Source organism: Embiotoca jacksoni, unplaced genomic scaffold (genome assembly GCF_022577435.1).
Source record: "Embiotoca jacksoni isolate LCO1_2020_lvr unplaced genomic scaffold, fEmbJac1.0.p SCAF_4, whole genome shotgun sequence".
In the NCBI taxonomy this organism is placed as follows: domain Eukaryota; kingdom Metazoa; phylum Chordata; class Actinopteri; family Embiotocidae; genus Embiotoca; species Embiotoca jacksoni.
In genome coordinates, this window is record NW_027185392.1 from 14,003,621 (window position 1) to 14,017,853 (window position 14,233).

Consider the following 14,233-nt stretch of genomic DNA (forward strand, 5'->3'; position numbering starts at 1 on the left):
GATGTTTGAGCGTTAATGCAATTCCAATCTGGACAGAACGGAGAACAGAAAGACAACTTAAACATAGTAAACTCAGCATAGCCAGCAGAGAATTTCATACTAAACCATTTGAAAATGAACATGTCACTTGTAGACTGGTTTCTTACTTCATATTCTGGATGCTCCCCTTCTTTCTGGATTTTGCAATTATTATGCTTAATAAAGACAACACGTGCATAAGAGGTTGGATTTTATTTAGTCCACTTTTAAAATTTACATTTTCTGTTGAGATTCATTAAAAAAGATAAAGCATCATCAGCTTTGCAGTCTGTATCACAAAGAAACTGCAATCAAGGAAAGAGTGAAGTAGAATGAAGATGACTTAGTAGGCACATCTTGTCAAAGATACACGTTAATCTAACTGATGGCAAAATATGTACAGCAATGACTTTCATCTTGTGGTAGCACATGCTTGGGATTTCTGAGGGAGAGTTGACAGGTTAGTAAAGCACAGATCTATGCCGACAAAGACTTTAACTATCTGTGAAAGATGCATCAAGTTGACCATGTGAGACAGTCAATTTCCCAAAAATGTATACCAGTTCAGTTAAAAATAAATTAAACCTAAGAGGAGGAGAGAAATGAGGAAGAGAAAGGAGAAATGAACTCCTGAAACTAATTGACCAGAGGTTGTCAAACTAGGCATTTTAACAGAGTAGCAAATGTTCCTCCATATGAATTAAGAATACTGAGCTATAAATGGACATGACATCCACCCGATGAAATAACTTGAGAAATAAATTAGAAATGGAAAGTCGTATTAGTATGCATTTATAAAGAGTACCTGATTTTCTCTCTCTCTCTAGCCTCAGTATGATACCTTTGCATAACTTATAGAAAACCTGTCACGCTCTGTTTAAAAACTCACAGTAATTCATTCAATAATCACAAGTCCTGATACCATCTAAGACAGGTACGGGATTCTACCCTGCAGAATCCATATACCTTCGAGTCAAACACGCTGGATATTCCATACAAATAAAGGACACTTTTCCTGTTTATATACATAACACTTTTGTACAGTCTTTGCACTTCCATTATAACAGATTGAAGCATCTCCACTTACAAAATAAATGGAAATCAAAAATCATGTTCAGTGGATTAAACCTCGAGTGAATCCAAAGCTTGAATTTAGCACTTAGTTACATTTAAAAATGAACGAGTTCATCATCTGCCTTTGCATTGAAAGAAAAAAGTAATACATCTCTGTGAAATTCGTTCGTACTGGGTTTCTGGTTTGAAGTTTGCCTCGGACACAGATCAGGGTCTGTTTAATCCACCGTAGCTTCAGAAGGAAGTTGTAAAACTGACCGGTGAGCAGTGTCCATTGAAACTCCAGCCCGCTCAAACAGGAGAAGTGTTGATTTTCCAACACTGTTGACCTGCTATGCTAACTAGTAGTGTTGCACTGACAAAGTCTTGTGATCATGTTATCAAGTGATTTCATTTTACACTCCAAAACAACATCAAACAGCATTACAATTTAAGGAAATGTTAACTCTGGGTCAACCCGCAGGCCATTGAAAAGTCAACAACAACAACAAAAAACTCGAATCCGTATAGGAGGCAGTGAATGTTCAAAGTTCATTAGTCTGCATGATTCAAACCCCGAAGACAAGTCCAGTCGTTCCACCTGCTTGCATACTGCGTACAGCTTAATTCCTGGCTCACACCCTTTTCTACAACTGTACACACAGTGCTCTCCTCGGCCTGACAGCAGTGTAAACTAAAGACAGTTGAGTGGCTATGACGCTCCACTGGCTCTTAAACACGAAGGATCTCGTTGAGGTGGAACGTGACAGTCGGAACGTCCCAAAGCAGAAACCAGAAACCTACACTGGTGTAAAAGGCTCAGCAGTTCTGGGGTTTGGAGAGTGGGTTGGTGGCTGGGACAACAAGGTCACTTGGGTCCTTTGGAGGGGGTATCTGTCTCTGTGGATTGGCGGCCGTCGCTCCAGGCCTCCCGGGTGCTCTTAAGGGCTTGTGTCCGTTGCTGGTCCACAACCACGTAGTCAACGCGCTCATCTGATGCTGTAATGCCAGTTCCATTGCTTTTCATCTGGAGAAAGCCAAAGCCAGTCTTAAAATTCAACTTCTTCTCATTGACAACATGTGGTTCAGAGTGTGTTGGCTGATCATTTCCTACCTTCCTCGGTGGGGTAGACTTGCCAGATTCCAGATCCAAATCCAGGTACTCCACCTGTTTGTCTCCCTTCGGCTTCACCATAGGGCTACTCCCACCATCCGCAGTCATGGGCGCAGCAAGCTTCATGATCTGCGTAAGCCAGGAAAACATGGTTTCATTGATAGCAGAGTCACAATGAACAGAGATCACATTTGAATACACTAATGGCTGTCACAGAAACCAAAATTGATATGCCAAGATTGCAAGATTTGACCGATGTTACATTTATGAACAAGTTGGTAGTTTCACAAAGCATGTCCCGTAAACCACATTTGCTTTCAGCACCATCTTTAGAAGGTGTTCATGCAGGTAGAGACGGTTTGTGCATTGGAACAAAAGTTTAATGTTCAGTAGCCAACAAAATCACAGCCCATGTAAACTGGGTGTCAAAACTGGAACAAGTAGTGAATTATACTATTTAGATGATGACTATCGTTTCATTATAAGAATAGATTTATTTGATCAGTGGACATCTTTTCATCTAGCTCGTCAGATAATTGATGGTCACCAGACTTGTAAAGTTTGCTGGAGTGTGGATGCACCACTTTGCCAAAACAGCCATCAGAAAACATGCACCAAAGCAACATGTCAAAACTGAAGTTGCTTCTGACCGTTCTCTGAACTCTGAGTATCATTTGCATTCTGAATAAACTTTTGGTACTTTGGTTCAGATAGAAGATTAAATATTGATGTTGTTTTGCGTTTAAAGTGCTTTTCATACATTTATATTAAATAAAACATCAGTTCAGGGACTTTGCTTTGTGATTTCTTTTCTGTTTGTTCTGATATTTGAATACCAAATCTTCAGAACAAAGATCATTAGTGTTGGCATAAAAATTCAAATGTTGCTCTAGTGACAACTTTAACATGCGTGTAGGGCTTACAGGTAGTGTTAATTGTGAACTACTGGTAGGGTGGAGTTATTAGAACTAACATGGTGACAAAACTAAGGTAACTTATTGTAAGCAAAGTGATGGTCTTTAACATTTAAAAAAATAACTGCAACCCGTGTATCCAAGCCTCGGCTTGTAGGTGGTGTTGGGGACTGATATTAGCAAAGCAGAGTCTGTTCTATGTTCTATCTGATCTAATGATAGCGCCCGAGAACGGCAACCTCTGGTGTTCTGACAGGGCAGGCCATGCATGTCTAACCTGGCAAACCCTGCTCACCTCCTCTATGGTGTCAAGTTCCTCCACCTCCCTCTTTACAGGGGTGATGGGGACTGTGCAGTAGAAGGACTCCTCTCTACACAGAGTAAGACGGAAGTAGTTGCAAAAGGAAAAAAAAAAGAAAGAGAGAACAGCAGATGGTTAAGAACAAAATGGAGGAAAAAGCAAACGGATGAAGCCAGAGGAATGAGAAACTAGGGAGGAAGAAATTAAATGAGTGATGAAAGAACAGGGAGTCAGCGGACGATAACAAAGCAAATGTTGGAAAAAGGATAACTGTTAACAGCAGGAAAAATTAGAGAATGGTAAATCCAAAGGTAAAACTGTAAGAGAAAGGGTCCCTGTTGATAGAAACATTGTCCGTCAGCATTTGGCTGACATATCCAGTATTAGTCTTCAGAAAAGAGCATGCCGTAGAGGCCAGTTGTGCCTGTATCAGCAGTCATTTCTGAATGACTACAAGACACCTTAATTTGACTTCATTTCACCCAATGCCCATAAAAAAATCAAATAAAAAAAAACGCAGCACCTGAAAAGCAAATGAACAAAAACAGAGAATAAAGAAAGCATAGGAGCAGAACAAGAGGAAACTCCAAAGAAAAGAGTCGAAGTGGTGAGGAGTCCGTCTGCAGCAACCAGTAATTAGTCCACACTTGTGTATGGCTCCGGGAGAGGAGCAAGGATGGGAATTAGGATTTCTTAATAGTTTCCTGGAAACAATTACAGCCTAACATTCGACGTTGCGTGGTGTACAGTCCTCAAAATTTCATCTGCTTCATACTAAATCTGCTGCTGTATTTATCCGTTGTGTCCTTGCAGATTTTATTTACATAAAATGAAATAAAGAAAACAAAGCACAAAAAAAAACCGCAAATCACAGGTAAAAACAAAAAGTCACAGAAGCCATTATTCATTTTCGATTATCTGCGCTTTGAAAAAGGAAGAAAAAAAAAAAAAGACGTATTTTATCAGAGGATAGTTGTGTGTTACATACTGGTTCATCTGTGGGCAAATTAGAGACCATGGCTACATAATTCTCAGCAGAGTCCTCGGAGTCAGTGCTGGAGGCCGTGCTATGCACTGACGGGGGTCTTGCTGGCATTGGAAACCTGGAGAGACTGAGCAGCATTCACAATGTTTACACACCGACTTCCAAGCAATTACAGTCTCTGGTGAGTACAAAATATAACACAGACATAACAGCCGCAGCTATAAACCACTGCAAGCCGGAGGAGTCCCTGCAGCTCGAAGCACGGAAATAGACCTCATCTCAGATACGCCAACAAACTGCCTTTAGTATAATGTAGCTCTGAGGCAGATCCCAGACCTGTTTGTGTGAGCAGTGCTACTTTACAGTAATGAAGGGTTAGGTGCCTACTTCTTCAGTTAGTTGTATCCACTATATAAGGGCATGTTCACCCCAGAGCTGGCAGGACAATGTACAGTCTCAGTAACAACATCAGATGCTTTAGTCACCAGGGAATGAAGTACAGTTGTTGTTTTTTTTTCTCGTTTGTTTCTCTAAAAAGTCAAATTTTTTTCTCAACTTTGAGAAACACTCCGTTCTTCTTAATAAGGACTAAGGCGCACGCCGAATCTCCCGAGGCTAAAATATAGATAAGGCTCACAGAAAAGCAGCTGAGCGTGAACATGCCCTTAGCCGTTAACACAATGTTCAGCTATGAAAAACGCGGCAGAAATTTAGATACTTACTCCCGAGCAAATGACCGTGTGACGGGCGATCGGACAGGTGTGCAGGGCTCCTCCCATTCTGGCAGTGGTTTGATCTCCAGTGGAGCGGGTTTTCCTGAAGTAAAGTACACACGCCAGTCAGTCATTGTTTAAGCCGCACATATGCGAGGACGACAAAAGGTCAAGAGCATCAAAATGTTGTATATGGCCGAGTTTAGCAACCTGCGTGTTCATAATCTTGTGTGTTTGGGGTTTTATGCAAGAAAGTTGCATCTATTCAGTAAAAATTGACAAAAAATGACCAAGACTACAAACATAAAGGTGAAACATTATCATGTCGTCATTCATCAAGTATAGCTTATTAGCCAATTAAGTAATTAATAAATAGATATTATTCATTTGCATGTTCACCCCATCAACTTCTATTACAAAAGATCTATTTTCTAAGCTTTTCCAACTAGACTTTTAAATGTTTAAATATTAATGTTTAAACGAACTGTGCTGATCATTGATCTGCTGCGGCCGGAAAGAACTGGATATGTGGGGGATGTAAAACATGTGTAACCAATCTGATTCTATTGTAAAAGGTCTCGGAGGTTTTTCAGTGAAAACTAGAAAAACCTGAAAGAGATGAGCCCGATGTACTGTGCAAAACTGTACATCGGGTACTGTGGGGAGTAAAGCAGCTAAAATGGTGATCAGGACCTAACATTGCAACTCTATCCAGTAGATGTTCACCATGAATGGATCATTACCCACAGCCTCTGTTATGAGACCGAGGCTACATATTCTGAACAAAGGTATATGTGCACAGGCAGGAGAGAGGATATGGTTGTTTATGCGAGTCTCTCTTTCATTAGATGATATCATTGTTCAATTTTCTCCTCAAGAGCCATCTACGACTTCCCAAAGCTACGAGTGCTGCATTAAAATGGCTCTGTTGTGGCCGTTACAGCTTAATGTGTATTTTGGATGCACAACATGTTAAAATGAAAACAAACAATCGGAAATGGTTGGGAAGAGAATCGTTAGTACGTTATTTGGTTGACTGCATGCAAGAAATCACATTGGAGTGACGGGGTGTTGAGGTAAGGGGGTAGTAGTTTATTTCGAAAGGCACGACTGTCCACGAGTTGTGAAACTGTAACAAGTACAGTCCACCATGCATGAAGGGCACATTCACCTGTCTCCTGCTGGGGGGTTAAGATAATAACACTGGATTAATGCAACAGCTCTGATGTGCATTTCATATTTTTATCATACCCACGGCACAGAAAAACACGAAATTCCATAGTTCACTAATCACAACATGCAAAGAGTCAGGATGGAGTAGAGGAGAGGTCAAAGAGTGTTCAGATACACAGTAGTGGCAGTGTGGTGTACCTACCCTTGCGTCGTCCTCTCGGGAATTCACCTACGGTTTGAGAGTCGGTTCGCTCTAAACCGACACCTTTTGCTCTTATTATTTTAGGACTCTGACCTGATTGGTGAAAGAAGACTTTGCTTATTATAACAATTTTCAGTGATCACAACAGTTCAGCCCCACTGCAACAGTTGCTCTGCCATGCAAAGCAAAAGACGAGACTTTGCCGAACAGTGAAACTATACCCTCACGTACGTCCAATCCCCCTTTTGTGCAGCACACTTCGAGAGGATGATTGTCATGACAACAGCAGACCCATACTGCCCAACATGCACCTCACTCCATGCACCACGGCTTCCCACACAAAGACTGACAACACAGCTGTGCATGCACGATGAGCTGTGTATAAGCACTGAGCGTACAGAGAAATCATGTCATGTTGAGAGGAGCACACACCAATCTGCAGAACAGGGGAAGTTGTTGTTGAGACACATTGCTCACACCGATCACAACATTTTTCAGCACTGCTGTCAAGAACTAAAGCCTAGATGTGCCACAATATTAACCTATTATGATTTTTTTTTTTTTTTTTTTTTTTTATGGAATCTCACAGGGTGAATAAAATGATGCTGGCCTTGAACATGCATATCAAAGGCTTCACAGCACACTGCAGAGAACACCAAAGCAGAGAGATGTATAAAGCATGTGAGGATTCAGATTAGTGTATAGAAATGAATAATTTTGATGGCCCATGGTAAATAAAGAAATGAATAATAGGAAAAATTATAAGGGACGTGATATAATCATTACTTTTAAAAAAAAAAAAAAAAAGGAAAGCTCAAAGATAAAATACCTCATATCCAAGCTTCTGAATAGCAATGTTACTGACAAATGTTTACGTTTTTATTTTTAACTATCAATGTCACATTTAAAATATTCTAGGACATTTGAGAAAAAAAAAATTCTGTTCATATTCTGCTTTCATTGCGTCTTACACTGGTCAATATGCTGCTACTACCCAAACCATCTGCAAGCACATCCAAGTGGAGTAAATTTTGTTTCAGGAGCAGCATATTGGAGGTTTAGATCTACACTGTGGTATTATCATATCTTTAGAGCTCTTTTCAAATCATTAATTACATTAAGTGCTTTACATAAATAAATATATCTCAACAAGGTGCTGTCAGGATAGAAAGACAAGGCATGAGACACTTTATCTTGGCTTTAATAAACAACTCACGAGAGTTCTAAAAAATACAAATATGTGAAAATACAGTCAAATAGGATGAAGTGATGAAAAGTGCCAGAAGTCAATTTTAAAAAGGGAAATATGGATTGCTGTGAAATATCAGTCAGAGAAAGCAAGTGACAGATAGCAGAAAGAAAAAAGGCTCGGTCAAATCAAATAATTATTACTGTCGTACCATTTCGAAATGTTAGAAAACAAGCTTTTATTCTGTATCCAGCAGATCAAGAGTTGTAGGCGTGAGTATGAAATATACTGGCATCTCCCCTGCATTTTGTACCAATACATTTTTATAATGTAAGAGGATTGACGAGAAATAATAGCGCTGAACTCGAGTTAAAAAATTTGGTGTAAACTTTGCTCATCACATGGATGGATGTCCCCACTGCCAAAAGTTTTTAAGACTGTAAATTCAAGTTTCATGAATACGGGAGTTATGGCTCTTTTTGGGAAACATGATTAATGCCCTAAAGGTGGTTGGTCAGCAGTGCAGCAGCCAGATGATTTGTAGTAGTTCATCTTTTTCAACTTTTAGCCGTGGTAGTCCAGCGATGACCCCAAATTTGAAGCTGACTGGCTCAAAGGTCACATGAAAGGGAGCATTCACAACTGGGAATGTGAAACTCCATCAAGCTGACCTATTTTCTCCAGCAACAATAACAGGCCTGGCTTTTGGTTTGCCTGTGTGATGATTCCCCATCATTCTTCAAATCTCTTTCTCTCTTTTTGCTTCTTTCTCGGCCTTTCAATCTGCCCAGATTGTAAATCCCCTCGCTATTAGGGTCTATAATCAAAGGGCCCCATTCAGATGATGGGAACAAAGGGGATGGAGGTGACCACTCCGCGCTTCGGTCACCCCGTGGCACAGGGACCGGCTCCCTCCAAAACAAGTCAGCAGGGTCTAACAGGAGCTCGAAGCAAGCGTTCTGTTGACAAGAAGCTAACGGCGTTGGATGAAAGAGGATCTATCCGGCAGTAAACTAATTCATCAAGAGGTGAAATAAACTGGTCAAGGACAGGCACAGAGCAGAATGGTATTTAACACACCACGCAAACCGGGGGAGACAAAATGTGAGAAACAATTTTCCACATTAATATTGACAACTAAAGTATGATGAAAAATGACACTGCGTTGAGAAAGAAATTTGGTACAGATGGCTTTATGACCATGAGCCAGCACTGGGGGAATAGCAGCTCAGTGTGAGACAGAGCACAGTCAGTTGTTGGATTAGTGAATACTGAGCACACTGAGGAAAGTTAGGAGCAACCATAAACTCCAGCACAAACCAACATCGAAGCAAGAACTTGACAAGCATACAAGATACTTCCGTATCAAGTCACTGCAGCACATGCATGGAAACCTGTTGTCCTCTCACCTTTGCGATCAGGTTTGAGATTTCGGTCTACAGGCGGGGGCTGGCAGTCACTGAGCATTGGCCTGCGAGGAGGGGTCTTCGGACTTGAGCGGAATCCCATGTGGGCTGGAGGGGGAACCTGTTTTCCAAGCGAGGAGAACTCCATGGTGCTTGGGGTCATGGGCACATAGTTGGGTTCGTGCATTGGCTCTGACAAACTGCCTGAGTGGTGATGTGATGGGGAGTTGGCACTCATAGGTACATAGTTCTGGTCTACCTCTTCTGTAGACTGACTGCCCACTGGCATCATACCTTTGTTTTTCTGTTGGGGACAAGAAATACAGACATATTTGTTTAAATGAAAGAGAAAAGAGCAGGCATGAGACCGCTTCTAAACTCGGATCACAGAAGAACAGAATTAATGTTCAAGATCAGCTTTACCACAACAGTTCAAGGCTAAAAGTCTGTTTCTGTTGGATATTGTTTATGACAAAAATACAGGGGAAACTCTGAAACGCTGTGCTAAGACAAGGATGAACTCAAATACTAAAATATATGTGTGTGTGTAGGTAGTTTTTGATACGAGGCAGAATACTTTACACCACACTGAAACTGAGGAATTGCAGGCAGACTGCCATCAACAGGGGGTAACAGGCTGGCAATGAACCAGCAGCCCTTCCAGCCTTAATGTTAAAGAATGATCTGCTGCAAGCAAGACTGCAGGCAGGAATGATTATACAAAACAAATGTCAAAACAGACATTACTGCTGACATCAGTGTTTAACACAATTTTTTTGAAAACTAGCAGTATAATAAGACACTGTGATATATTGTATTTCTTTTACATGACTCTACTATCCACTGCAAAGTGTAGTGACAAAATCCAGTGTGCTAACCTTGTTGCAGTAGCCTGGACGTTAACAGAAGGCAATTAATAATTGTTTCCCTGTTGCGAAGACTGCCGCCATTGTTTACATCGTAAATTTCAAGAGTGTGCAATATTGTGATCATTAGGGAAATGGGGAGCTTGGTTTTCCTTGTATGTTTTCAAAAAATAATAACCCAGAAACATTACATGTATTCAATATTCTATTCAGTAGCAATAAAGACAAATTCAATATTATTGCAATGTATACATACACATGTCTTCCCTGCCATCCTAGGAATTCTTTTTACCCGTACTTCATGAAAATACTCTGCATTATGAGGCAGAAATAAAAGGCATTTTCAGTTACTACTTGGAAAAACCTTGTAATTTCTTAGACAATTTGGGTACATTTGAAAAACATTGTCTCTGATATTAAAACTGTCAAAACATCACACAACAAGAACATTTCTTCTTTTGCCGTCAGCTACCACTTGAATTTTGTTTTTAACAGAATGATTATACACAAGGGACCTTAGAAACAACACTTACAAAGTAGCTGTTGAAGCTTTCATTGAAGTCAAATGAGCAGGTTTTGTCAGAAGGGAACGATCTCGGAATGTCATAGCAGTCCTGGGATCCAAAATCTGCAAAAAACACAATTGCAACACACGTACACACACACACACAGAGAGAGACACACGTACGTACGTACGTACACACACACACACACACACACACACACGGTAACGGTATGGTTTTCACTATTTAACACAGTGTTTTCATTTTATCAGTAAATAATGCATACTGCAATTAGTACTGGCTGTCACTTCCATTGTATGCCTCATTTCAGGCACATTTATGCTATGGCAAAATCCAAATTATACACAGTACACAACAAAGGCCTAACTACAGCATGGGTTTTCATGACTGTGCAAATGTTATTCTTCAGTGGAACAGAGCTCAGCAGCTCTATGAAGGAGCTCTACTTTGTAGCATAATAAAGATTGTTTTTTGTATTGTCATTAGGTGCTGATGCAGTGGTAATGCATTTTACTTGCGACCACAAGAACCACAAGTCTGCAAGGAAAAGCTTAGAAGACAAATGAGAGTGTCAGCACAGGAAGACCAAGTGGGAAGTGGGGGTAAATAATTATAATGAGAGGTCATTTCTGTAGAATACTGTAACTGCAGCCAAAGAAATAAAAACATACATTTCAAGTGGGTCAGATAAAATCCCATGTTTTTTCAGTACATATTCACCTGTTATTTTTTTTAATTTTGTATTATTCTGAAGTGTTTTATTTCAGTTTCCTTTAACCCACTGACCTGTTCACTTGCCAAGATGCAAAGCAAAGACCAATCTTTAGCTCCCAGTATAAAGATAAATATTCACACCCCCATTTATAATAAATTTGAATTTATATATCTAAATGGATGGGATATTTCCTATTTTAACAAAGACTGATTTTCTACTCATAAAAGTCACAAGTGAGTTGAATATCATGTGATTTTTTTGACCTAAAACTCTCCTGAAAATCTTCTTGCCACTAAAGCTTTTGCAATGACATTTGTCACCACAAGAGGGAGGAGTAAGTAGAAGAATAAATCATGTGCCCATCCTTACTTCCAAGTTGTTTTTTTCTAGTTGTGTTGTATTTCAAGCCTTTGTCAAACAGATTTTGTGCATTTACTTAAAAACTGTTGTTATAAAAGCCATCTTTTGTAGATTGAGAACATTTTCCAGTGCATTTGTAAAGATTCTCTTTAATATTTTGAACACGTGATGTGATGTCAGATCAAGAGGACAGCACCACTACTCCTGGTATGATTTGATGAGCATTGATAAGTTGAATGGCTTATGAGCTGAAGAGTAAAATTACTGCAGCAGGTAAACAGCTTCTATCTAAAGAAAGTGAAAATAAAATTTAAAAAAAAAAATCCAACACAAACCTTTACGTAGACGTGAACAGTCAACAGTGCCAATAGTGTTGCTGCGTAAAGCCTTACTCCCGGCACTAGTGGGCACACAGTAGTTTCCATCCGTCTCCGAGGCTGAGCGAGGCACGTGATAGGTGTCCGTAGGTGAGCGCTCAGCAGGAGGGGGCGGGGGTCCTGAGGTGGAACTGAGCGAAGGCTTAGGGGGTCTGGGAGGGGGTACTACATCTCCCCCACCCTCTGAGCCGCCTACCCCTGTTGATGAAGACAAGGTGCGGGGCACCTGGTAGGTACAGTTTGCACCAGGCGTGGGTGGGATGTCGTAACTGATCGAAAGGTTGCGCATCTGTGTCTCCATTGAGGCCTTCCGGGATGGTGTGTTGAAGACATAAAGCTCAGAGGCGTCCCCGCTGTCTGGGTGAGGCGGAGGGGAGGAGGCCGACTTCGGGAGCAGCACAGTGTCCTGGGAGTAGCTGCGAGGGAGGTGATAAAGGCCGCTGTCAGTGGACAGTGAGGCACCACGTGATGGAGGCGAGTCGTAGATGGAAGGGGCGGAGGCAGGAGTCGGGTGCTGTGGGAAGAAGCCATTGTGCGAAGTGTGTTTAGATGAGGAAGTGGAGGATGTAGGCGTGCGGTGAGACGGGAGGTTGTCATTCAGGTCTGTCTCAGAAGAGGTAGACTTGGAGCACTCAGCGTGGGCTCTAAAAATACAAGACACATACACACCAGAGAATGAATAATAATACAAACATGTTGATATTAAGGTGCTCAGAAATCACTACCACTGAAAAACTTCATGTCACTGTCTGCAAACCATAGTTAGTGACACAGCTTTATTCCGAAATGTCTCATTAGTAATCTTCTTGCCATATTAGTATCTCTCTGTGGACCAAGTGGAGGACGGAGGTAGTTGGTGTCCGTTGGGTAATTTAAACATGCAGGCAATACCAAAGTCAACATGGTTTTAGGTAACGCACTTCTAAGTCTTTTTTGATTTAGAAGCGAGGCTAGTTGCTTAAGACTCAAACACCTCAAATCCAAAACAAATAATCCTAATTGTCATACAGTCGTGCAAATCTAAGTGGTGTAAGAAGTGTCTCTGTTGGTCTGTTCCCGTGTAGCACTCCACACACGCAGGCAGTTCCAGCACGATGGCTGGCCACTCACAGACTAGCCTGTGGAGGAAGAGTCCTGCTCTCACACTCCTCCAGGAGCAAATACTCCTGGTCCCCCTCCAATGGAGAGTGAAGTCCGACTGAGCTACATACAGCATACAAGGACAAGAGCGGCAGTAGAGGTGAAATACACAAGAAGAATAAATGGTCTGGAAGAAGTACAAAGAGGAGCTTATGTCACAGGGTAACACTCCTACACAGTGACTCATACATACAACCTCAGCATACGTTGACACGAACAATCTCACCTGTTGGGTTCAGGCTTTTTGCTCTCACAGTTGGCCAGCCACAGGTAATCCTGGGGCTCCTCTGAACTGGACTGAGAGTCGAGGTGTCGCACATTAACCGGCTGGTATGGAGGTGGCACGTTGGACAGCACTGCTGCTGCTGGACCAACAATATTACCCAGAGCGGGGTGTGGGGGGGTGTCCACCACCAGGCCCCCGGTGGCTGCCTGGTGAGCAGCTTTTGCCGCTTCTGGAGGAGAAAATGAGAAAGCTGCTGTTAACTACGTTTAAAACTTTACGTGTATGTGTTTTCTCTTCTATCCAACTGTGCACATCAAAACTAAGGACTTTCAATGAACGGAAACACAAAAGAGGATTTTTCACTGTTGACCAAAGAGGAAGTGGACCACCATCATCACCTCCACTAAAAGCAGAATAAAGAAATACACATCAATAAAGCTTTAACTTTCAGCAGGAAAAGGAGAGGTACCACTTTACACAACTCAGGCAATATAATGAATGAGTGAGTTCATGTCGTTAGACCCATCTAGTGACTAAATTGGTCACAAACACTAAAATGCCATTGAGGTCTGTCACATTCGGTTCAGCAGATGTCAGTGAATGATTGTTGTGCAGCAGCTTCGCAGTAATAAATCAGAGTAGCACAAAGCACATCCAATTATCCACATATTCACTTTACGTAAAGCATTTAGTTTACATATACCAGCTGGGCAGATATATTATATGTGGAGGAGAGCATTAGTTCCTTTATTAACATCAGGTGGGATTTTTAATTGGATTCAGAAGACGTATTAAACTAGTTTCACAGGGCCCATTTTATTTTTGGACTTGTGATACTGAATGTGCTACATTTATATTGGTCCTATTCGAATAATGATTTTGAATTAGAACCACTTTGTAGTATTTTTACATTTCTACTAACTCTTCCCACTGTTTGTTAACCAATGGCTCCTACCG

At 41.2% G+C, this 14,233-nt stretch overlaps 1 protein-coding gene across 4 annotated transcripts in view; it reads right to left on the reverse strand.

Annotated features, from left to right (window-relative positions):
• Window positions 1-214: 214 nt before the first annotated feature.
• Window positions 215-14,233, reverse strand: part of gab1 (GRB2-associated binding protein 1) — a 50,082-nt gene continuing 36,063 nt past the window's right edge. The window contains exons 5-13 of one of the 4 annotated variants that reach the window (XM_069166657.1): window positions 13,277-13,505; window positions 11,869-12,554; window positions 10,468-10,562; window positions 9,072-9,372; window positions 6,474-6,566; window positions 5,108-5,201; window positions 3,395-3,470; window positions 2,186-2,314; window positions 215-2,098 (exon numbers count right to left, since the gene is read on the reverse strand). In XM_069166657.1, the coding sequence (XP_069022758.1) occupies window positions 1,940-2,098; window positions 2,186-2,314; window positions 3,395-3,470; window positions 5,108-5,201; window positions 6,474-6,566; window positions 9,072-9,372; window positions 10,468-10,562; window positions 11,869-12,554; window positions 13,277-13,505 (1,862 nt within the window). In that variant the 3' untranslated portion in view covers window positions 215-1,939. Of the gene's footprint in view, window positions 2,099-2,185; window positions 2,315-3,394; window positions 3,471-4,388; window positions 4,513-5,107; window positions 5,202-6,473; window positions 6,567-9,071; window positions 9,373-10,467; window positions 10,563-11,868; window positions 12,555-13,276; window positions 13,506-14,233 lie in introns of those variants that run through there. The other 3 variants (XM_069166656.1, XM_069166658.1, XM_069166659.1) reach the window with 3 other exon arrangements.